This window comes from Leucoraja erinacea, chromosome 48 (genome assembly GCF_028641065.1).
Source record: "Leucoraja erinacea ecotype New England chromosome 48, Leri_hhj_1, whole genome shotgun sequence".
NCBI lineage: Eukaryota > Metazoa > Chordata > Chondrichthyes > Rajiformes > Rajidae > Leucoraja > Leucoraja erinaceus.
Window position 1 is genome coordinate 596286 of NC_073424.1, and position 26215 is coordinate 622500.

At 43.7% G+C, this 26215-nt stretch overlaps 1 protein-coding gene across 3 annotated transcripts in view; it reads right to left on the reverse strand.

Moving 5' to 3' along the window:
• The window catches only part of LOC129715037 (polyadenylate-binding protein-interacting protein 2-like), an 87651-nt gene that overhangs the window by 5967 nt on the left and 55469 nt on the right, over nt 1-26215 (reverse strand). For all 3 annotated transcript variants that reach the window (XM_055664871.1, XM_055664869.1, XM_055664870.1), the window contains one exon: nt 5262-5435. In XM_055664871.1, the coding sequence (XP_055520846.1) occupies nt 5262-5435 (174 nt within the window). The remainder of the gene's footprint in view (nt 1-5261; nt 5436-26215) is intronic.

Sequence of the window (26215 nt, forward strand, 5' to 3'; positions counted from 1 at the left end):
TTTTAAACTGCACAAACGGCTGACAACAATATCCTGAATGGGAAGGAAGTGATTCTTGCTTTCACTCAATGGCGTGGATATATCAAAAGCAAAAACAAAAACAAGATTTGGTCTCTTTAAAAAACAAAATGCTGGAGTAACTCAGTGGGACAGGCAACATCTCTGGACCTCACCAAAAACATCACCTATCCACGTTCTCCAAAGATGCTGCTTGATCAGCTGAGTTACTCCAGCCATGTTTTTTTTTGCAAACCAACATCTGCAGTTCATTGTGACTACAAGATTTAGTCTCTCTTACATTGGAGGGATATGCCAGGATTGATTCACAGACGAGGTGATTGTCAAACGAGCAGAATTGTCCCCCCCCCCCCCCCCCCCTCACAGGAGTTCAGAGGTATTTCAGTCTTCCCAGATTAAACCAAGGCCTTTCCATTAGAACAAATAACAGAACAGTGCAAGAAAAGGTTATTTGGCCCACAATGCCAGTGCTGGACACGATGCCATGACCAACTCTCATTTTGCTGGCAACTGATGCAAGTATCTAAGATTGTGAGGAATAGACAGAGTTGATATTGTCTATTGTCTATAGATAGTCACAATATTATTCAGATGCTAAGCGCATAAAAGGTGAGTTTTAAAGGAGATCTGAGGTGCACCGATTTTTTTTTAAACACAGATCGTGATTGATATCTGGAATGCCTGCCAGAGGAGATAGTACAATTGCTATGTTTAAGAGCAATTTAGACAGACACAAACAATAGAAGCATACGTAAGAAAGGAGATGTATGGGTCAAGTGTTCTTGCGTGTTTTAGGTGCCTAGAACTGGATGGTGAAGTAGGAAACTATTGCTACAATTGCACGGGACATTGGAGAGACCACACCTGGAATACTTGAATTTTGTCTCCTATATTTAAGAAAAAGATATACTGGCATTGGAGACAATCCAAAAGAGAGTCACCAGGTTAATTCAAGGGATAACATAGAAACATAGAAAATAGGTACAGGAGGAGGCCATTTGGCCCTTCAAGCCGGAACTGCCATTCATTATGATCATGGCTGATCATCCACAATCAGTAACCCTTCTCCCCATATCCCTTGATTCCATTAGCCCCTAGAGCTCGATCTAACTCTCTTTTAAGTTCATCCAGTGAATTGGCCTCTACTGCCTTCTGTGGCAGAGAATTCCACAAATTCACAACTCTCTGGATGAAAAAGTGTTTTCTCATCTCAGTTTTAAATGGCCTCCCCTTTATTTTTAGACTGTGGCCCCTGATCCCCCAACATTGGGAAATGTTTTCCTATATCTAGCTTGTCCAGTCCTTTTATGTTTCTATAAGAGTTCTAAATTCCAGTAAATACAAACTCAGTCTTTCCAATCTTTCCTCATATGACAGTCCTGCCATCCCGGGATTAACCTATGTTGCACTGCCTCAATAGCAAAGATGTCCTTCCTCAAATTAGGAGACCAAAACTGCACACAATACTCCAGATGTGGTCTCACCAGGGCCCTGTACAACTGCAGAAGGACCTTTTTACTCCTACACTCAAATCCTCTCGTTATGGAGGCTTTCTTCACTGCCTGCTTCACCTGCATGTTTACTTTCAGTGACTGGTGTACAAGGACACCCATGTCTCGTTGCACTTCTCTTTTTCCTAATCTGACACCATTGAGATAATAATCTGCCTCCTTGTTCTTGGCGTCAAAGTGGGTAACCTCACATTTATCTACATTATACTGCATCTGCCCACTCACTCAACCTGTCCAAGTCACCCTGCAATCTCCTAGCATCCACTTTGCAGTTCACGCTCCCACCCAGCTTTGTATCATCTGCAAATTTGCTAGTGTTACTTTTAATCCCATCATCTAAATCATTAATATATATTGTAAATAGTTGCGGCCCCAGCACCGAGCCTTGCAGCACTCCACTCGCCACTGCCTGCCATTCTGACAGGGCCCCGTTTATTCCTACTCTTTGTTTCCTGTCTGCCAAGCAATTCTCTATCCATGTCAATACCCTACCCCCAATACCATGTGCTCTAATTTTGCTCACTAATCTTCTGTGTGGAACCTTATCAAAGGCTTTCTGAAAGTCCAGATACACTACTTCCAATGGCTCTCCTTCATCCATTTTACTTGTCACATTTCTCCTTCATAAATCCATGCTGATATGGACCAATCCTTTCACTGCTATCCAAATGCGCCATTATTACTTCTTTAATAATTGACTCCAGCATCTTCTCCACCACCGATGTCAGGCTAACTGGTCTATAATGCCCCGTTTTCTCTCTTGCTCCTTTCTTGAAAAATGGGATAACATTAACTACCTTCCAATCCACAGGAACTGATCCTGAATCTATAGAACATTGGAAAATGATCACCTATGAGTGCACGATTTCTAGAGCCACCTCCTTGAGTACCCTGAGATGCAGACCATCAGAAATATGCCCTATCTTAATTCAGCTAAGGTCTGAATGACAAATAAAGGATTCAATTCAATTCAAAGAATGAGCGGTGACGCTATTGATTAGTCGGGTGTCAGAGGTTATGGGGAGAAGGCAGTAGAATGCAGTTAGGAGGGAGAGATAGATCAGCCATGGTTGAATTGCGGAGTAGACTTGATGGGTGTAATGGCCTAATTCTGTTCCTGTTACTTATGATCTAATGTGACCTAACTAAAGATCCTGAGGGGGCAGGACAGGGTAGATGGGTGTTTCCGTAAATATAGCACTCAGTAGAGAAACTGCAGGTCTCCAAACTTCCAGGTTATTTTTCTGTTTTTTTATGTAATAATCTCATTGTTTCATATCCTGTGTTTTAAGTAGGATAGATCATGGTGTATAGCCAAAAATAATGAGATGTGGCAAATAAATCCGTTTTTACAAAGAAAAATATCAGATATGTCCCTGTGTTTTCTTGCCTTATTTGTGACATTTTTCAAGCAGGATTTCATCAAATCCTTTAGGCTAATTTATACCCCAAAAAAATCACATTGATTTTGCAATTAAATAACTCTTTATAAGCCAAATTCTAATTATGTTTATGATTTTTTATCATTTATCACCTGATTTGATGGTTTTCTGATGCCTAATGTTTTTGCAGCAAAACGTGAGTGTCACGTGTGAAATGTGTGAATTAAAAGCAGCGGAACTGTTTTTATGAAGAAGGGTCTCGATCCGAAACATCGCCTATTCCTCTTCTCCATAGATGCTGTCTCACTCGCTGAGTTTCTCCAGTTTTTTTGTCCACAGTTTATTTTTCTTAAATGTTTTTATATTTATTGTTTCTTTTTAATTGTTTATATTTTGTGTTTAAGTTTTCCATTGAAATACTTAATAATGAATAGAACTTAAAATCCTGAAGTAAAAATCTAGTCTGCTCACCTATTTTATCGATGTCTAATTCTGTTGTCCCTCCTGTTTTCTGACTTCGTCAATGCTATAATGGTTTTTGCACTCGTCACGATAAAAAAAAAAAATTCAAGCAACGTGATTGTGATGACCCTGACCTGGACCACGGGCCTCGTGGTGGGTTACATGCCAACATTTTGCAAGGGGGCTTAGAAATTAGTATGAGAGACAGTAACCAAGTGGTCACGTTGTGGGCACTCTGAGCTCTGAAGAAAGCTGTGTTCACTTTTTTTTTGCTTGGTATTATTGGTTAGTAAAAATCTTTTTTGCACTTTTTCCTTCTTTTGCAGTTTGTACAGAGCCCTGGTGAGACCACACCTGGAGTATTGTGTGCAGTTTTGGTCCCCTAATTTGAGGAATGACATTCTTGATATTGAGGGAGTGCAGCGTAGGTTTACAAGGTTAATTCCCAGGATGGCGGGACTGCCATATGCTGAGAGAATGGAGAAGCTGGGCTTGTACACTCTGGAGTTTAGAAGGATGAGAGGGTATCCCATTGAAACATATAAGATTGTTAAGGGCTTGGACACGCTAGAGGCAGGAAACATGTTCCCGATGTTGGGGGAGTCCAGAACCAGGGACCACAGTTTAAGAATAAGGAGTAAGCCATTTAGAACGGAGCCGAGGAAACACTTTTTCTCACAGAGAGTGGTGTGTCTGTGGAATTCTCTGCTTCAGAGGGCACTGGAGGTGGGTTCTCTGGATGCTTTAAAGAGAGAGCTAGATAGGGCTCTTAAAAATAGCGGAGTCAGGGGATATGGGGAGGAGGCAGGAACGGGGTACTGATTGGGGATGATCAGCCATGATCACATTGAATGCTGGCTCGAAGGGCCAAATGGCCTACTACTACGCCTATTGTCTATTTTCTCGTAAATGTTGCTTTTAGTTCCTATAGAAATGTTTAAATTCCATTAAATGTTCATTGTTTGTTGCTATGTTGTAAAGTGTGTGCACTGTGGCAAAGGGAATCGAAAGTGATAATGCCATGTCTCATTGAAAGTATGCTCCTGTCTACACAGATGCTTTTGGTTCAGGTAAATTGAGTAAATTAACTATAAATTACTATATTCTTTCTCATTTATGTATATTTAAAAAATAATTATTATGATTTGTTTTTGTTTTCCCCCCTCAAATTTTGAAAGCATTAAATACTGGTCAAATGTTGGTCGATTTTTTATCACAAATTAGTGCAAAAGGATCATAGGTAGGCCCATATTTAATGCTGTGATATTTAATTATAATTTAATAACTTTCAAATTTGGCCACCCATGTCACATATTGGTACCCTTATTTACAGAAACACCCAGATATCAAGATGTTTTAATAAGTGGGCAGGTCAAGGGCCAAATGGCCTAATTCTGCTCCTATGTCTTATGGAACAAGGTTGAGTTGGGTGGCCAATTTCTTTCCATAGAGAGTGATTAATCTTTGTAATTCCCTATCGCAGAATGTGGAGGCTAGATAATTAGAGGTATTTAACGAGGTGGAAGATAAACTTTTGAAAGAAAGATTGTGGAATTGAAAGCAATGTGGAACTGGCAGAGAAAAGAAGTTGAGAAGATCAGTGGTGATGTGATCATAATGAATGGTAGGGAACAAGGTGGATTGCTCCTGCTCCTGTTTTTGTGTGCTCTGTAAAACATTAACTTGGTCACAACTATAGTGTTGAATGTGAAGACCTGGAAGAGGTCTGAAGAGTTTGTATTGGAACAATGCTTGGGATGAGGATATGTTATTGCATGGAAATGTCAAAGGTGAGATTGTTTTTTAAGAGCAGAGAAAATTGAGTCGAAATTTGATGCAAGATAATATGGTACACTAAGTGGGAACAATATCGCTCTTTGCCATTTACCACAAGGTCCTCTGTCTTGCTGCTGTCGTTTATGGATAGTCCATTCATTTGTTGTTGCATCTGGTTGATGCCTGGCAAATCCCGCTCTGGAATGAACCATTCCTGGTCCTCTTCATCCAGCATCTCCTGAAAACAACGCTCCAAGAATTCTTCCTCCCATAATTCCTCTTCTACCTGTGGACCAAAAACAAAAACATCATTAAATACACATGCTAGCTCATTCAACGATTGAATCAGAATGTTGTGCTATGGTGCCACTAGGCAGGGCTATTTGTTCTGGCCATTTTAATCAGATATCGTTCAATGTTGAAGTCATAAAATACGAAAATGTGCTGGCGTGAGGTAATGGTGTGTAGAATAGAACCTTAGTGGAGTACCTAAGGAGTTAGTGGTGGACTTTAGGAGATAAAAAAGGAACACCCCTGTCCCCAGTCTCCAGCAATGGTGTGGATGTGTAGTTTACCAAGGAGTACAAATGTAGCATACCTGGACAGTGAACTTGACTGGTCCAGGAACGCTGAGGCCCTGTACAAGAAGGGACAGAGCTGGCTGTACTTTTTGAGAAGGCTCCACTCCTTCAATGTCTGCAGCAAGATGCTACAGATGTTCTACCAATAAGTGAGTTCGGTATTCTGACTGCGCATGCCCAGGTCAAAGGTCACTATGCATAAACAGCCCTGGTAAGCAGTGGAGCAGTGAAGCAGTGGACCTTCATTGCTTCTGTTTTTTTCCAGCTTTGATTCTTCTAAGTAAGAAAATATTGCTTTCAAACTATGAAATTGTAGTATTTATAGTTTCTTTGTTAAAAGCTGAGATTATTTTGTCGTTTTTATTGCTTTATGATGCTTTGGTGAGTGAGCAAGATCGTGCTTGTCCGTGGTTGGTGTTGACCCCGGGTCTGTTGAGTTGCTGCTGGGTCGTTCCTGTTCCCATCCAGGGTGTCTCGTCCCTGTCCGGGAGTGGCCAGAGGTGTTGGACCGGGCCAAGCTGCTGCAGCGCTTTGTGTGTATCCCCGTTAATGGCTGGTGTCTGGCTTTCGCCGGCGCCGGGGGGGGGGGGGGGGCTGGGGTCCCCGGGGGGGGGGGGTCGGGGGGCGGGGTTGGGCTGGAGTTGGTGCTTCTTTCTCCGACCTGGTTTGAGCCTGGGGCCGCTGGGTAAATGGTCACAGTCCATAGTGAGAGAAGGATGGTGTTAACGAGCGCTCAATTTCGGCGCGGCCAAGGTGGGCCTAGGCCCACAGCGCAACTCTAAAAAAAAAACATCACATTGCTGTGTCCCATGGTGCCCTGAAATGGGGGGGACTATGAAAAACTACTATAATTTCTACATGGTCAAACCAAAATGTATAAAAAAGCCCTTTATTAAAATCTGACTATGTGCACTTTAACCACAGGTGAGTTTTTCTATTACAAATCTCAAATTGTGGAGTATAGAGGCAAATAAATAAATGACGGGTCTTTGTCCCAAACATTATGGAGGGCACTGTATAATAAGACCTACCCATGGTATCCAATGATAAGAGATAGATAGAAACAGTTTAAATAAAAATCTTTAAAACTTAATAAATTTCAAAGCACTCCAGTTCACGTAAATGAATTAAAAAAGAATACGCTTGTTTCAGTTAACATTTTAATGAAGGTCAGAGGCCTATACTAAATGTATTCTGTCTCCTACCAGCTTAGTAAGACTATGAACCACTACTGGATTCAGTGTTGAGTTCAGCATAGGGGCATCATATGGCTCACTATTTGACCTCCAGCACATTCCATGTAGCAGCATTCAGGCACTGAAGGTTAGAACATGCTGACGTGCATCCTGCAGCTAACCCACTGATTCTCGACCATACCAATGGGTAAAGATTAAAGCGATCCACGCAATTCGATATGCCAGAGGATTCTCTTGAACTTCTGCAGGTTAACATTAGAGAGCATATTGACTGGTTTCATCATGGCCTGGTTCGGCAACTTGAAAGTCCAGGAGCGGAAAAGACTGCAAAAGGTTGTGACCACTGCCCAGACCATCACCGGCTCTGACCTCCCCATCATCGAAGGGATTTATCGGAGTCGCTGCTTCAAAAAGGCAGCTAACATCATCAAAGACCCACACAATCCTGCCACACACTCATTTCACCATTGTCATCAAGAAGAAGGCACAGGGCCTGCAAATTGTAACGTCCAGGTTCAGGAACAGCTTCTTCCTTTCAGCCACCAGGCTATTGAACATGAGAACAAATAAGCTCTGAACTACGACAGACTATTATTATTATTGCACCATAATTGTTTGCTTATCGAGTATGTGTGTGTATACACACTGAACTTTTTTTTCCTCTCGTTTATGTGATATGTTTACATATTCTGCTGTGCTGCGGCGACTAAGAATTTAATTGATCTATCTGGGACATATAACAATAAAACACCCTTGACTAGTCGTGGGAATATCACTAAGAGCAGGACAGGGTTTTCCTCGCCCCTTCAAAACAATGCTAAAGACCTCCCAAGCACTCATAATGTGGGAATCAGTGCATTAAAAGCAGGTATTGCCATTTCCCAGCTGTGCTTTTAATGAAGGTGCAGAGGACCCTCTACCGCTAAATGCGCTCCTTGTGGCTCCTACCAGCTCTGGGTTCTCTAGTCACCAGGACTGGATTTTGACTCAGCGTCCAGGCAAAATAGGGGTAAAATAACTGGCTCAGTGGATTTGACAAAGACAGACACTCCTAACATGTAGTTACTGTTTCAGGCATTGATCCAGTTAGAACTAATGACGCTATCCGTTTAGCTTAACCCACTGATTCTTCCCCAACTTCCATCCTTTTATTCCCATCCTTTATCTTTGCAATGTGCATGGCTAGATTGGATTTGAGTATAGATTTTTTTTTTGACACTGGATAGCAGTAAACTAAAGAGAGCACTGTATCTCTGTACTCAATGGCAAAAACAAAGAAACTTGATGGTCCATTAGAGCCAGAAAAGACTGCAAAAGGTTGTGACCACTGCCCAGACCATCACCGGCTCTGACCTCCCCATCATCGAAGGGATTTATCGGAGTCGCTGCTTCAACAAGGCAGCTAACATCATCAAAGACCCACACAATCCTGCCACACACTCATTTCACCATTGTCATCGGGAAGAAGGCACAGGGCCTGAAAATTGTAACGTCCAGGTTCAGGAACAGCTTCTTCCCTTCAGCCACCAGGCTATTGAACATGAGAACAAATAAGCTCTGAATTACGACAGACTATTATTGTTATTGCACCATAATTGTTTGCTTATCGAGTATGTGTGTGTATACACACTGAACTTTTTTTTCCTCTCGTTTATGTGCTATGTTTACATATTCTGCTGTGCTACGGCGAGTAAGAATTTAATTGATCTATCTGGGACATATAACAATAAAACACCCTTGACTAGTCGTGGGAATATCACTAAGAGCAGGACAGGGCTTCCTCACCCCTTCATCCCAATGCGACAGACCTCCCAACCTCATAATATGGGAATCAGTAGCAGGGGCAGCAGGTATTGCCATTTCCCAGCTGTGCTAGACAAGGTGGTGCCGGGCGACCCTCTTGGGCCGCTGTCTGCGCTCCTTGTGGTGAGGACGAGGTCTCTCTGGGTTCTCAGTCACAGGACTCCAGGATTTTGACTCAGCGTCCAGGCAAAATGGGGGTAAAACCCTAACTTTGTTATAGTGGAATTTGGCAAAGACAGACACTCCTAACTTCCCCCATGTCTGTTACTGTTTCTTTATTATCCAGAGGTACTAATGAAGCTATCCGTTTATTCTTAACTCTTTTGTCTTCTTCCCAACTTCCATCCTTTTATTCCCATCCTTTATCTTTGCAATGTGCATGGCTAGATTGGATTTGAGTATAGATTTTTTTTTGACTGGATAGCATGTAAACTAAAATTCTTCACTGTATCTCTGTACTCAAGGCAAAAACAAAGAACTTAATGGGCTTGATTAGAACCAGATTTGAAGTGAGAAAAGGTTATCGTCATGCAGCATGGAAACAGGCCATTTGTCCCAATTTGCCCCACCTACACTAGAGCCATCTGCATGTGTTTGTCCTATATCCCTCTAAACATTTCCTATCCAAGTACCTATCCATGTCCTGCCTCAACTACCTTCTTTGACACAAAAGTTGGAGTAACTCAGCGGGAGAGGCAGCATCTCTGGAGAGAAGGAATGGGTGACGTTTTGGCTCGAGACCCTTCTTCAGAGCGAAAGTCACAGGAAAGGGAAACGAGATATAGACAATTATGTAGAGGGATATAGAACAAGTAATGAACGACAAGCTGGTGCGACTTGGGGGGGGAGGGGGGGGGGATAGTGAGAGGGAATGGTGGGGTTACTTGAAGTTAGATAAATCAATATTCATACCACTGCCTAAGCAAAATATGAAGTTCTTTTCCTCCAATTTGTGTTTAGCCCCACTCTGATAATGGAGGAGACCTAGGACAGAAAGGTCAAGAGTGGGAATGAGATGGAGAAATAAAGTGTTTAGCAACCGGGAGATCAGGTAGGTTCAGGCGGCCTGAGCAAAGGTGTTCAGCGAAACGATCGCCAAATGGACTCTTACACATCGGTGAGAACAAACGTAGACCGGACGATCGTTTCACAGGATGTCTAAAATTGAACACAATACTCCTAATGTGGGCTCAACAATGTCTTGTAAAACTGTAAGATAACATCTCAACTTCTATACTCAGTTCCCTGACTGATGAAGATCAATGTGCTGAAAGCCTATGGCACCACTTCAATGCACTATGTACCTGCACTGCTCGATCCCTCTGCTCTACAACACTCCACAGAGCCCTGCCATTCACTGTGAAGGTCCTGCTCTGGTATGGCTTCCCAAAACTTCTACATTTGCATTAAATCTATTAACCATTGATCAGCCCACTTGCACAGCTGATCAAGACCCTGTTGTCATTTTTGATAACCATTTTCATTATCTATAATACCACTGCAAACTTACTAATCATATATAATAGATTCTCATACATTCAAACATCCAGGTTTGGATGGCTATGGACCAAGCGCAGGCAGGTGGGACTAGTTTAGATGGGACATGTTGGCTGATGTGGACAAGTTGGCCTGAAGGGCCTGTTTCAACACTGTATCACTCTAGAACTTGTACGAATCGTTGATATAAACCACAAACGGCAATGGTTCCACAATCACAATAATACTTTATTAGCCGAGTATGTTTTGCACAATATATGAGGAATTTCAGTTGCCAAGTCAGTCATACAAATAAAAGCAACATAACACAAAAAACACACTTTAACATAAACATCCATCACAGTGACTCCTCCACATTCATCACAGTGGAAGGCAAAAAAAAGTCAGATCTTTTCCCTTATTTGCTCTCCTGCGGTTGGGGTCCTCGAGCCCACCGTTAACGGAACAGGACGGAAGGAGATATCACAGCTGCCCCGCGCCGGCGATCAAACCCCGTGATGGGGCTGTTCGAACCTCTGCGTTGTAGGAGCTCCCGACATTCACTGTCCTTCCCGAGACTGCGAGCTCTTGGTGTTAAAATTCCACAGGTCCCAGGCAAGGGATCGGCTCCGATGTCAAGTCCATGCCCCGCGGTGGGGCTCAAGGTCAGTCTGAGGAGACCTCCAGCTCCATCGATGGTAGGCCGCAAAGCGACCGGAATGCGATCCGGAAAATAATAGCATCTCCGGCAAGGTAAGAAACTGAAAAAAAGTTTCCCCCGACCCCCACATAAAACAAACTGAAGAACATTTACACAAACCTTTAACACACACTAAAAATAAATCAAGACAAAAAAAACAGACTGTTGACGGGGCTGCCAATCGTGCGGCGCCGATTCCTGAGGTCACAGGCATCTAGTCTGAAAAATAACCTTCCACCATCATCTGTGGGAAAGAACTGCAGATGCTGGTTTAAATCAAAGATAGACACAAAATGCTGGAGTAACTCAGTGGGTCAGACAGCATCTCTGGAGCGAAGGAATGGGTGATGTTTCAGGTCGAGACTCTACTTCAGACTGATCTGATTCAGACTTCAGTCTGAAGAACGGTGTCGAGTCGAAATGTTCACCATCATCTTCTTCTTACTTCCATTAAGCCAATTTTCTATCCAGTCCGCTAGCTCTCCCTGGATCCCATGCAATCAAACTTTCCAGAGCAGTCTACCATGCGGAATGTTATCAAAGCCTTGCTGACGTCTATATAGACAATGTCTACGGCTTTGCCCGCATCTTCAAAATAATCTGATTTCTAAGCAAAGATATCCCATGAACAAAACCATGCTAGCTCAAATCGCCCGTCTATCCAAATTCATCTATCTTAACCCCTCAGAATACCCTCCACTAATTTGCCTAAGAGACATACACCTCACCCGTACCTAATGATGATTCTCATCTCAGCCAGGGAGCCTGCAATTTATTCTCTAGCTTTCCTCAGATATGTTTGATAGATGGCATGGAGGCATAATTTAATTCTCTTTTCAGCCAAACCCCACTGCACGTTGATTCTCTATATTTGGTCTACTGTTCATCGCATGTATACAAAAGGGTCAAACATTGCTATTAATATCCACATAATCTTCAGTTCACTCGATACATTGGTCCTTCAGATTCCCGATTGAGTTGTTTATGGCTTTTAGTCATTGCAGGGAACTTCAAAGAATGCTTGGCTAGTATTCTGATGTTATTTTGTAACTAATGTGAGTGAAGCAAAGTTCTTGCTACTATCAGATTTTGATCTATTTGCCAACATGTATAATTGATAAGCCTGGGACGGCACAGTGGTGTAGCGGTAGAGCTGATGTCTTCCTGCGCCAGAGAACCTAGTTCGACCTGACTATGAGTGCTGAAAGTGCGGAGTTTGTATGTTCTCCCTGTGACCACATGAGTTTCCACCGGGTCATACTGCACGGAAATGGGCCCTTTGGCCCAACATGCCCACACAGGCCAACCTGCCGCATCTACACTAGTTCCACCTGCCTGCGTTTGGCCCATATCTCTCTAAACCTGTCCTGTCCATGTACCTGTCTAAATGTTTCTTAATCGTTGCAATAGTACCCGCCTCAACTACCCCCTCCAGAAGTTGATTCCTTGTACACCCACTGTCCTTTGTGTGTCACCCCTCTGATTCCTATTAAATTCCCCCCACCCCCCTCACATTGAACCTATATCTTCTGCTCCTCGATTCACCTATTCTGAGCAAGAGACTGTGTGTCAACCCAATCTATTCCGCTCATGATTGTTTACACCTCTAAGATCATCCCTCATCTTCCTGAGCCGAGCCTGCTCAACCTTGCTCCATAGCTCAGGCCCTCTAGTCCTGGCAACATCCTCATAAATCTTTTCAGCACCCTTTCCAGCTTGACTACATCTTTCCTGTAACATGGTGCCCAAACTGACCACAATACTCTAAATGTAGCCTCACCAACGTCTTGTACAACTGCAGCATGACCTCCCAACTTCTATATTCAATGCTCTGACTAATGAAGACCAATGTTCCTAATTGACCACCCTATCTACCCATCGGTTTGTAGGTTAATGGGCTTCGGTAAAAAAAATGGAGAATTTCCCTCGGGTGCAGGATAGTGTTAGTGTTCTGTGATCACTTGTCAGTGCAGACTCTGTGGGCCACAGGGACCGTTTCCAAGCTGTATCTCTAAAGTCTCCCTTTGGGTAAGAGGCTAGCCTAGCAGAGAACAAATAGAAACGTAATTTTATACCAACTAATCAGGAGAAAACCTAACATTTATATTTAAAAGTGAAACAACAGTCTTGCGGTCGGATCTTATATTGGCTTGATTGGATTGTGAGTTCCCTGGAAAACGTGTGTGCCCATTGTGTTTCAATTGAGGATTTAGTAAATTTGGTTTACACTTAGAAGACATAAGGAACTGCAGACGCTAGAAACTTGAGCAAGACACAGGACAGGCAGCTTCTGTCAATGTTGCGGGTCTGCAGAAGAGTCTCGACCTATCCATTCCCTCCACAGATGTTATCTGGCCCGTTGTGTTACTCCAGCACTGTGTTTAGTTTATGCTGTGCACGTTTTGGAAGTGAATTACTTAGCAATTTCAGGTAGCACAGCATAATGATAACCCAACACAAATTTTATTTCTAAGTAGTTGCTGATTGATTTGGGCAAAATGGAATGCTGCTATGGAGAGAAAGTTGAATGTAAGAAACTTAATAGTTGTCCCATGTTGATTTTTTTATTAGTTAACTTTCCAAATGCAATATTAAAACAAAGTGATAGAAATACTTTGTATTCAAAGCGCATTGATGTTTCTTTTTGAAAACTAGGTCTTGTTTTAAACTCTTAACCTTGTAAAGAGATAATATTCTGTGCAATGAATCATACTGTGTCAGCAGACTTGCTTGTGTCACATAGCTTTTCTGTTGACTAATGGCCATCAGTGAACAGATGAAAAGCAGTGATGTTTTATCGTCTTCCAAGCTGTAAAATGGCTGTGTGCATGTCCATTTAAATTGTGATTATCCATGTTGCCAGCCCATATTGAGCCTGAGGGGAGACCTAATAGAATATTTTTCCCCTGTGTGGAATTGTCAAAGACTAGGGTACAGAGCACAGCAAGGAAACAGGATCATTTTGCCAAGTTGTCCTTTCAGGCTAGCCCCTTTTGCCTGCGTTTGGTCCATACCACCACAGCTTTGAAGTTGGAGGGGAAACGTTTACAGGAGATGTGCAGAACAGGTTTTTTACATGGAGTGGTGTATGCCTGCAATGTGCCTTCAGGGATGGTGGAAGCAGATGCCATAGTGGCGTTTAAGAAATGTAGGAGGCACATAGATATGGATCACAGGCACACAGAGGAGATTAATTTAACATAATATTTTGTACAGACATCGGAGGCCAAACGCATGTTCCTGTTTACTGTTCCATGTCAGTGGTTCAATGGTAATTTATTGTCACCATTACCATTACTAGATACATTGAAATTCTGTTTTGCATACAATCCAATAAATGTATTTTATACATAAGCACAATAATACATAAGTATAAGAATGCAACAATTGTATTGTAAGAATGGTAGATTTCTTAGATGGTACAGAAAATTGCACTACGTTTTCGGCACCATCTTGTACTTCTCAAGTTCCATTTTCTTAAAAATATAGATTTTATATTGCCAGTTGTCTACTTCCTGTGATAACACTCAGGACTAAAAATAAGTGCAAATCAATGTCACTTGCTCCCTGCGGTGCTTCTGGAGAATAGGATTATAATAGAACTGGGTTTGGCAATTTTTAACATATTGACAATGATACTTTATTGGAAAACTTTAATTTAAATCAGTGAAGCTGGTGTTTTGTAATAATGTACTAATTTGCTGTCTTCCTGTAACCTACATTGATCCCCTATGTTCAAGCTCTTGCACTCTTTCAATCCTAACTTCTCGATAATCAGTTTATTTTCATTTTCCCTATGACTGCTGTAGCTTCAGCAACTTCATCATTGAGCTCTGAATTCCCTCCTCAGATAATCCCAAAGATGTAAGTGCTGAGCCAAGCTTTTGTTTGCGTCGTCACCTTCCTACGTACTTCAGTGCCGTACGTTTTGGTAGAAACACACAATTGCATTAACAAAAAGTCCTTGTACTTTTTGATAATGCTTCTTGGGGAGCTCTCTTGCAGAAGTGCTATATAAACGTAACTTGCTGTTTGTCATGCTCCGATTGATCCATCGCTAATTAATCTCCACTCATGGTCAGCCATGAAGCATGAAATATTTTTGGAGTTGCAAACTTATCATTCCACATTGAGCAGGGAAGACCCTTCACTGGATTTTGAATATATTTTAAAAACATCTCCCACACTACTGAAATCAAACTATGATTGCATTTGCCAGCTGTAGCTTCTACTGAACTTGATTAAAACAAAAAATCAGTACAATAAAATAAGTAGAAACAAAAGATGCCACTTTCAGGAACTATGCACCTGCCTGCAATCCTAGATTCAGAACAAGGTATCACAGTTTACGGATAAGGGGGAAATCTTTTAGTACCGAGATGAGAAAAACATTTTTCACACAGAGAGTGGTGAATCACTGGAATTCTCTGCCACAGAAGGTAGTTGAGGCCAGTTCATTGGCTATATTTAAGAGGGAGTTAGATGTGGCCCTTGTGGCTAAAGGGATCAGGGGGTATGGAGAGAAGGCAGGTACAGGACACTAAGTTGGATGATCAGCCATGATCATATTGAATGGCGGTGCAGGCTCGAAGGGCCGAATGGCCTACTCCTGCACCTATTTTCTATGTTTCTATGTATCTATCCCTCTGCTCTACAACACTTCCCAGAGCTCTGCCATTCATTGTGTAGATCCTGCCTTGGTTTGACTTCCTAAAATGTAACACCTCTTAATTCTCTGAATTAAATTTCATCAACGATTCCTCAGTGCATCTGCCCAGTCGATCAAGATCCTGCTACAATTTTTGACAACCATTTTCGCTATCTACAATGACACCCACTTTTGTGTCATCTACAAACTTGCTAATCATGTCTTGTACGTTCTCATCCAAAACGTTGATATAGATGACAAACAGCAATGGGCCCTGCACCACACCCACACCACACTACTAGTCACAGCCTCCAGTCCGAAAGGCAACCTTTCACCATCTCCTTCTATTACCTTCTATGTAGCCAATTTTCTAACCAGTCGGCTAGCTTTCCTTACATCCCTTGCAATCTTACCTTCCAGAGCAGCCAGCCATACAACATCTACAGCTCTGCCCTCATCAACCTTTTTGGTCACATCGTCAAAAACTCAATTGGATTCGTATGACACGATCTCCCATGTACAAAACCATCTCTAATCAGTCCTTGTCCATCTAAATGCATGTATATCCTACCCCTTAAAATGCTCTTTAGTAACTTTCCCACCACAGATGTTAGACTCACTGGCCTGTAGTTCCCAGGCTGTTCCCTGCAGCCCTTTGTGAATAAAGGCACAACATTTGTCAATGTCCGTCTTCCGGCTGTTCGTCTCACCCATTCTTTATGATGACATAAATCTCAGCCAGGACACCTGCAATTTCCCCTCTAACTTCCCAGTGTCCTCGGTAAATATTCCCATGTGCAACCTAAGCAGTGTTTTGTAAAGATGCAACATATCCCAATTCTTTTATTCTTTTCTGCAACCTATGAGGCCAAGTATACAGGTGCACAACCTTTCATCCGAAGTTCCAAATAACGAAAAGCTCCGAATAGCGGACATTTTTTTGGTCCTTGAAGACGTTCACTGAGGGCGGCCCGCAGAGGTGACAGCGGAACCTCCGGTCGGTCCTCGAAGAAAGGGGAATTAAATCCCCATTCATAAAAGAGAAGGTGAGGGTATATTGCATGGGAGGGTTAATAATTGACAATCTGCTGCTGCCTGCCCGCTGAGTTAAAAAGTTCCCACGGAAGACTCATGATACACAGTGTATCGTGAGTCTTGCGTGGGAACTTTTTAACTCAGCGGGCAGGCAGCAGCAGATTGTCGCTCCCTTCAGTTTCACCCCACCTACACCCCTCTGCTTCCCGGCCATGTGTGTGACCCCTTCCCTCCCCTTTCCAGCTCCCTGTCCATTGCACCGGCGCGGGGGCTTTGCACTGTCTTCACGTCGGCGATGCCAGCAGGTCAGTGCCAGTCACCGGAGACGTCAGGACCAACGGGACACCGGCCCCCAGGCCCACTGCAAGCACGGAGATCCCAGAGACCCACAGCCAGCAGCAGCCCATCCCCGTTCCAACTCCAGAGGAACACGCTCCCCGTAGGGACAGAAGCTGATGGTGTGCAAGGTACGTTTTGGTCTTGGGGTTGCGGATGAGGGGGCGCAGCTCGGGCTGTGACGTCTCCGGCCACCCCCCTGCACAGGAGGTGAGACTGGGAACTGTGGGGTTGTTTGCAGTTGCAGAGGGAGGGGGCAAGGGCGGTACAGTTCCCAGTCTCAGCTCCATTCCAGGGGGGTGGCCGGAGACGTCAGGACCAACGGGACACCGACTGCAAGCACGGAGATCCCAGAGACTCACAGCCAGCAGCAACTCTAGCCCAGCCCCGCTCCAACTCCAGAGGAACCCGGAACCCGGATGAGGGGGCGCAGCTCGGGCTGTGGGCGAACTGCCACTTGTCGCCGTAGTGGCCCATTGGGGAGCGGATTCCTCTGGAGTTGGAGGGACAGGGAGACACAGCAGCTTTTGAGAATGGTGGGCAATCACTTTCAAAGTTCTGCCCCCACAGTCAGTACACCTGTTCTACACTTGTCTCCCGCACTAAGATCATCTCGCAGAGAATGATCCCAGCCTAACCCTCCCTATTCTCTCCTATTCTGCAAGAAAAAACTACATTGAAGACTCAAACTCGCGATCGAGTAACTGCTGGGATCGAGGCGCAAACTCGCGACCTTGTGGCCAAGGGGATCAGAGGGTATAGAGAGAAGGCAGGTACGGGATACTGAGTTGATGATCAGCCATGATCATATTGAATGGCGGTGCAGGCTCGAAGGGCCGAATGGCCTACTCCTGCACCTAATTTCTATGTTTCTCTATGTTTCTATATGAGCCGAGCACTCTACCACTGCGCCAGCCGTTAAAATCTACGCTAAAAATCTTCCATTCCGAAAGCCGAAAAATTCTGAATTACGAAAAGTGTCTGGTCCCAAGGCTTTCGGATAAAAGGTTGTGCACCTGTACCATGTACAGCCTTCATTGTCGTATAGACCTGTGTTGCAATTTTCAGGGAACAATGGACTTAGACCCATTGTTAGAACATGGAACAAATAGTACAGCAAAAGAACAGGCCCCTCAGCCCACAATGTATGTGTCGAACACGATGCTAAGAACATCACTTATCTAACCACACATAACCCATATCCCTCTATTTCCTGCATATCCATATGCCTATCTAAAGTATTAAAAAGTGTCTCTATGTGCCACTATGTATCTGCCTCAACCACCCTCAACCCATGGATGTCCTGTCTATGGCTAATAATGTTATGTACTTTTATCATGTCTCCCCGCAACCTCCAAGGGAAAACCATCCAAGTCTGTCTAACCTCTTCCTGTAGGCGGTATCCCTAATCGAGACAGCATTCTGATAAACCACCTCTGCACCTTTTCTAAAGACTCCACACCCTTCCTGTAATGGGGCAACCAGAACTGCAGATGCCATCTACCAAAAGCCAAAAGACTACATTGTGACTTCCTGACTCTCACACTCAACGCCCTGACCGTTGAAAACATGTATACAATTTTACCCTCTGTTCATTACTCTGAACAATTGTGTTTCACTTAAGTTTTTTAGAGAGGAACTATTTCCTGCAATTTGATCTACATTTACTATTTTTGTTCTTTGTCTAAAGCCTGGAAGAAGGAATAAAATTGGCTGTATGATCAAGACCATAAAATTTGTAAAACTATTTTTCTGATATATGTCTTAATTATTATAGTGCTGTTTCTGTTTATCTAATGCAGCGTTAGTATTCTATCTGTGTCAATTAATTGAACTTACATAGTCATCATTAAATTATTATTTTTTGTATCATTTTGAAGGCTTGTTAAGATATTAAGTTATTTGGAAAATGGCTATGGTGATGTTTTGAACCAAGTACAGGTACCAAACGCAGCTCTATAACTGCTTTTCCCAGTGTTTGTCTTTTTGTGACATCTGCTCTGTGCTAATCAGTTCGTCATGCGATTAAACGTAACCTCCTTGTTTAATTTGCACAGTATTGTTTATGCTCCTGAGCTGCAATGATGGGAAAGGGAGAAGTGAAGGTTATCTTTGGTTGTTCTGGATAGATTTTGAGAAATAGCATTTGAAATAGAACATAGAACTGCAGCATATGAACAAGCCCTTTGGCCCACTATGTCCGGCTGAACATGATACTAAGTTAAACTAATCTCCTCTGCCAGCACATGATCCACATCCCTCCATTCCCTAAATATCCATGTCCCTATCTAATAGCCTCTTAAATAACATTATTGTATCTGCCTCCATCACCACCTCTGGCAACGTGTTCCAGGCATCCACCACTCCCTGAGTGTAAAAAAAAACTTGTCTTGCACATTACCTTTAAACTTTGCCCCTCTAAAGTAGAGACAAGAAATTAAAAGACAAAATAGTGGGCTAAGATGGGAATAAAACAGGAAGTGCTGGAAATATCTCTATTGTGGACTAAAAAGACAGAATAACATTTCAGATATCACATCATCATAAATGGGAGATAACTGGAAGTAAACCAAAGTTTACGTTACTGCGAGAAAGAGAGGAAAGCTGCATAATAGGGTCAAGGACAGGAGAGATTGAATAGCACGTAATGATAAACTGACTAAAAAATGTGTGACAATGGCTAGTGAAAACAGAAGCTATGTTTTAGGAAGATATGAATAGGAGAATACGTATGAGCTCATTACCCAATAATGCTGGAAATGCTGCTCAGATGAGGTCGAACATCAAGGTTAGAATGGGGATTGGAAAAAGCTGCCGAAGCTACGAGGATATTGCCAGGACTTGAGGGCCTGAGCTATTGGGCGAGGTTGAGCAGGCTAGAACTCTATTTCTTGGAGCGCAGGAGGATGTAGGAGGTGATTTTATAGAGTCGTACAAAATCATGAGAGGAATAGATCGGATAGACGCACAGAGTCTCTCGCCCAGAGTAGGGGAATTGAGACCAGAGGACGTAGGTTTATGTTGAGGGGAGGAGAAAGATTTAATAGGAACCTGAGGGGTAACCTTTTCACACAAAGGTTGGTGGATGTATGAAACAAGCTGCCGGAGGTAGTTGTGGCAGGGACTACTGCAACGTTTAAGAAACAGTTAGACAGATACATGGACGGGACAGGTTTAGAGCTATGGCCCACGGGCTGAATCCGCCCAGTAACCCGAAATCATCCGGCCCGCAGGCGTATATATTTTTTTCAATTAGTCCCGGGGCTCGCAGGCGACCTGGGAAGTGCAGCCAGTCCCGGGGCTTACAAGCAACCTGTGAACTGCAGCTAGACCCGGGGCTCGCAGGCTACCTGGTCGCTACAGCCAGTCCCAAGCAGGCGACCTGGGCGTTATAGCCAGTCCCGGGGCTTGCAGGCGACCTGGGAAATGCAGCTAGACCTGGGGCTCGCAGGCAACTGGGACCTGCAGAAAACTAATTGAATAACGTGAAAACTAATGCGAAAAACAACACCACCAAGTGTCAAACTAGTTAGTATGTATTATTATTACTACTGTATGTATTATTAGTATGTATTATTACTAATTTAGTTAGATGTATTATTATCTCCATTTATTAACTATGGTGATAGATGTAGCCCACCATCCGCTTATAGACATGGGTCCTGGCCCCTATGCAAAACAAGGTTACCTACCCCTGGTTTAGAGGGATATGTCCACCTGAGACAAATGCAGGCAGGTGGGATGAATGCAGATGGAACATGTTGGCCAGTGTGGGCAAATTGGGCCGTGAGGGCCTGTTTTCATGCGGTAAGACTCTGACTAAAGGGCTTGTCTCACTTAGGCTATTTTTTCGGCAACTGTCACAGTCGTGGCAGGTCGCCGAAAAAGCGGCGACTGGACCCCTTCCCTATGACGATGTCTATAACAAGCTACGACAACCCACCGCCTAGTTGACATCAAGCTATGGCAAGCTACCGCCAACCAGATGTCCATCTACGACCACACCTACGACCATACAAGCGACAACCTACGACAACCAAAGTCAACCTACGTCCACCCGAGACAAGCTACGACAAGCAACGACCCTGTCGGCGACAACTGAAGACAATTCAGTTGTCGGTATCAGTCACTGGTTGACGTAGATAGTCGCCAATGGAATTAACCAAAGTCAGCACCCGGCGACAACCAATGTCACCTGGCGACATCCTGCGTCATCCTGGCGACCACCTTCGACTGGAGAAGACAAGCTACGTCAAGCCCACAGTTCGAAATCCAGCGGCGACCAGAAAAACGTTATGACCCTTTAGGCGACTTGAGACTACTCACGACTATACAGGCGTCACCCCGCGACCATGTGGCGACAACCTTGTCACTGAGGTCACCAAAAAAATTGCCTAAGCGGGACAGGGGCTTTAGTGGTTGCAGCAGATACAATAACACATCTTAAAGGGTTTTGAATAGGTACATGGATAGGAAAGGTTTGGAGGGGTATGGGTCAAATGCTGGCAAATGGGACTGACGTAGATAAGCACTTTGTCAGCATAGGCGATTTGGGTCAGTCTGTTTCCGTACTGTATGATACAATGATGTGCATTTAAAGTGACAGGTATCGGGAAGGTTGGGAGTATAAACTGAGGTATTCTGCAAACTGGGTGTCTATATTCCAGAAGCAGAAATAAATAGAATTGCAGGTGTAGAAATAGGAATAAATTATTTTTATTATAGACTGGTTACTAATTCAGTCTAAATTTCAGCCCAGTTGAAGAGAATTTTAAAGTTGCAAAAACAACCAGGAAAGGATGTTCATTTTGTACATAAATTACAGTGGGGTTGATCAGCTGGGCATGTGGGCTGAGGAATAACAAATTGAGTTTAATGTAGATAAGTATGAGGTGTTGCATACTGTCAAATCAGAGCAAGACCTTCATAGTGAATGGTAGGGCCCTGAGGAGTGTTGTAGAGCAGAGGATCCTGTACAAGTGTATAGTTCCTTGAAGGTGGTGTCACAGGTAGATGGGGTGGTCAAAGAGATTTGGGGTATTGAGTATAGTTTGGATGTTGTTGTACAAAACATTGATGCCACATTTGGAGTACTGTGTTCAGTTCTGGTCGCTGTACAAGGGGTGTCATCAAGCAGGAAAGAGTGCAGGGAAGATTTAGGAAGATGTTGCAAGGACCTAAGCGGCTGAGCTATCAGGAGAGGTTGGGCACAAGATCATAAGACATATTAGCAGAATTAGGCTATTCAGCCCATCGAGTATGCTCCGCCATTTGATCATGTCTGATCTATTTTTCCGTCTCGACCCCATTCCCTACTTTCTCCCCCTAACATTTGTTGTATAAACTCTATAAATAAATGTTTTGAGGACCAAATGTAAAAAAGGCAGTTACAAAGAGGTCATAGACATAAAAAGCTGGATTAAAGCTGGTCAGGCATCCCATGTGAAAAGGATAGGTAATAGTTCTAGTCGAGACCCTTTTTCAGTCAGGGAAAGAGAAATTAGATATAGACTGATAGAGAGAGATATGGAGCAAATTAATGAAAGATATGCAAACGTAACGATGATCAAGGAAAGATGGAGCCCACAATGGTCCATTGTTGGCTATGGGCGAGATGAAAATGAGTTATACCAACAGTGATACTCAACAGGACGACAGTGAAACTAGTACGACTACGAGGGTGGGGGAGGGATGGAGAGAGGGGGGAATGGAAGGTTTATTTGAAGTTGGACAAATCAATATTCTTACTCTTATCGTTTCGCCGAACACCTCCGCTCATTCCGCAATAACCAACCTGACCTCCCGGTGGCTCAGCACTTCAACTCCCCCTCCCATTCCCCATCCGACCTCTCTGTCCGGGGTCTCCTCCATGGCCAGATCGAGCACCACCGGAAATTGGAGGAACAGCACCTCATATTCCGCTTGGGGAGTCTGCATCCTGCGGGCATGAACATTGAATTCTCCCAATTTTGTTAGCCCTTGCTGTCTCCTCCCCTTCCTCAGCCCTCGGGCTGTCTCCTCCCATCTCTCAGCCCTCGGGCTCCTCCTCCTCCTTTTTTCCTTTCTTCTCCCCGCCACCCATCAGTCTGAAGAAGGGTTTCGGCCCGAAACGTTGCCTATTTCCTTCGCTCCATAGATGCTGCTGCACCCGCTGAGTTTCTCCAGCATTTCCGTGTACCTTCAATATTCTTACTGCTGAGTTGTAAGCTGCCGAAGCGATATATGAGGTGATGTTGCTCCAATTTGCATTTGGCCCTACTGGTGGAGGCCTAGGGAAGAAAGGTCAGTATGGGAATGGGATGGGGAGATAAAGTGTTTGGCAACCTGGAAATCACATAGGCCAAGGCAGGCTGATCAATGGTGTTCAGTGAAACGATCGCCCATTCTGCATTTGGTCTCTCTCAGTCTGCACTTGGATATATAGGAATCCACATGGTGGAGTCCTCTCATTTGAAAGGACTGTTTGGGTCCTTGGACAGAGTCGAGGGAGAGGTATAGAAACTGGTTTGCATCTCTTGTAGTTGCAGGGGAAGGTACCTGGGGATGGGGTGGCTTCAGTGGTAAAAAGGATGTGAGAGTTGAGGGAGTGACAAGCGGCAAGGCATGGAGGTGGGAAAATATGACTAATGGTGTGATCCCGTTGGAGGTGGCTAAAATGATCGAGGATGATACGTTGTATGCGATCGCTGATGGGGTGAAAGGCGAGTACAAGAGGAATTTTGTCCCTGTTACAACTGGGGGAGAGGGAGCAACAGTGGAGCTGCAGGGTACCAAGGAGACACATGTGAGGACCTCATCTATAATAGGTGGGGAACCCCTTTCCATAAAGTATGGGGACATCTCGGATGTCACGGTATGGAACACCTCATCTTTGGCGCAGCTGCGGTATATAGACAGAAGAATTGGGAGTAGGGGATAGTCTTTGCAGGAGGCAGGGTGGGAAGAAGTGTAATCTAGATAGTTGTGGGAGTCAGTAGGTTTATAGTAGATGTCAGTGATGGAGATGGTGAGATCAAGAAAGACAATAGACAATAGGTGCAGGAGTAGGCCATTCGGCCCTTCGAGCCAGCACCGCCATTCAATGTGATCATGGCTGAGCATCCCCAATCAGTACCCCGTTTCTGCCTTCCCCCCATATCCCCTGACTCCGCTATTTTTAAGAGCCCTATCTAGCTCTCTCTTGAAAGCATCCAGAGAACTGGCCTCCACCGCCCTCTGAGGCAGAGAATTCCACACTCATCACTCTCTGTGAGAAAAAGCGTTTCCTTGTCTCCGTTCTAAATGGCTTACTCCTTATTCTTAAACTGTGGCCCCTGGTTCTGGACTCCCCCAAAGGGGAGGGAGGTGTCAGAGATGGTCCTTGAATTTGAGTGCAGAATGGAAATTGGTAGTGATGTTAATGGTCCATGAGTTCTGCATGGGTGCAGGACATAGTCCTGATGCAGTCGTCAATATAACGGCGATGACTGGCATACTTCGTTTTTCAAGCATTTTCAATTTTGTTTTTATATCATGTGGACTTAATTGTTTCTATCCCACTTGTACAAGTCTAGCCTACCAGACTCGTCCTACACATCAGGGGCAAATACCAGTGGCCAATTCACCTACCCACACCCTTGGGATTTGGAGAAAAACTGGAGCACCCAGTGAAATCTCACATGGTCACAGGAAGATCATGCAAACTCCATACAGATTAATCCCCCTTCAATGCTCTTTCAGGTCCTGCTTTCTACTAAAATGAACTGAAGATGTGGAAAATTAACCCCCTTTCTAGAAAAAAATGACTTTGTCCATCACTGCCTGATCTGTACATGGTAAGAGCTCTTTACCATTTTTGAAACCTGTGAATCTCATTCAAATTGTTGGCAAATGGGCACTGTGCCTTGAATTGTTTTTGTCTGCTTTGTCTGCAGGAGATGAGGTTGTCGCCAGTGTTTGATCTCAAAATAGCTACCAATGAATTGAGCGAAAACCACATGACGTTGCAGTAACCAGGCTGCTCAAAGAACTGTTAAACCTTTATAAACACAATGCAATGCGTAGCTGTGATCATTTGCGTAGCATTTGTGCTTTTTGCATTCACCTTAGCTTGCTTCCATCATTTGCCTACACGTGGCTTACACAGTTTGGCTCAGTCCCAACTGTCGTCGCCGTAAATAATATTCCCGAGTACCCAGCAGGCCTGAGATATTGCGTGGATCACTCTAATCTTTACCCCCTGATGTGTAGAACCAGTCTGGTATGGTCGCGAATCGGTGGGTTAGCTGTAGGATACATGTCAGCATGCTCTAATCTTCAGTGCCTGAATGCTGCTGCATGCAATGTGCTGGAGGTCAGATAGTGAGCCATATGATGTCCCTCTTATATGCTGAACTCAGCACTGAATCCAGTAGTGGTTCATAGTCTTACGAAGCTGGTAGGAGGCAGAATACATTTAGTATAGGCCTCTGACCTTCATTAAAATGTTAACTTAAACAAGTGTATTCTTTTTTAATTAATTTATGTGGTTTGAAATTTATTAATTTTTAAAGATTTTATTTAACCTGTTTCTATCTATCTCTTATCATTGGATACCATAGGTAGGTTTTATTATACAGCTCCATAATGTTTGGGACAGAGACCCATCATTTATTTATTTGCCTCTGTACTCCACAATTTTAAATTTGTAATAGAAAAATTCACATGTGGTTAAAGTGCACATTTTCAGATTTTGGTTTCACCATGTAGAAATTACAGAAGTGTTTATATGTAGTCCTTTTCTCCAGCACTTTTGTCTACCTTCGATTTTCCAGCATCTGCAGGTCCTTCTTAAACACTTTATATGTAGTCCCCCCATTTCAGGGCACCATATTGTTTGGGACACAGCAAGGTCATTTTTTTCATTCATTTAAAAGAGATACAGTGCGGAAACCGGCCCTTCGGCCCACGCCAACCTCACACATTAACACTATACCCACTAGGGACAATTTACATTTACCAAGCCAATTAACCTACAAACCTGTACGTCTTTGGAGTGTGGGAGGAAACCAAAGATCTCGGAGAAAACCCACGCAGGTCACGGAGAGAACGTACAAATTCCGTACAGACAGCACCTATAGTCAGGATCGAACCCAGGTCTCCGGTGCTGCATTCGCTGTAAGGCAGCAATTCTACCGCTGCGCCACCATGTAAATGAAAATAGTCATGTTTAGTATTTTGTTGCATATCCTTTGCCTGCAATGACTGCTTGAAGTCTGCGATTCATGGACATCACCAGTTGCTGGGTGTCTTCTCTGGTGATGCTCTGCCAGG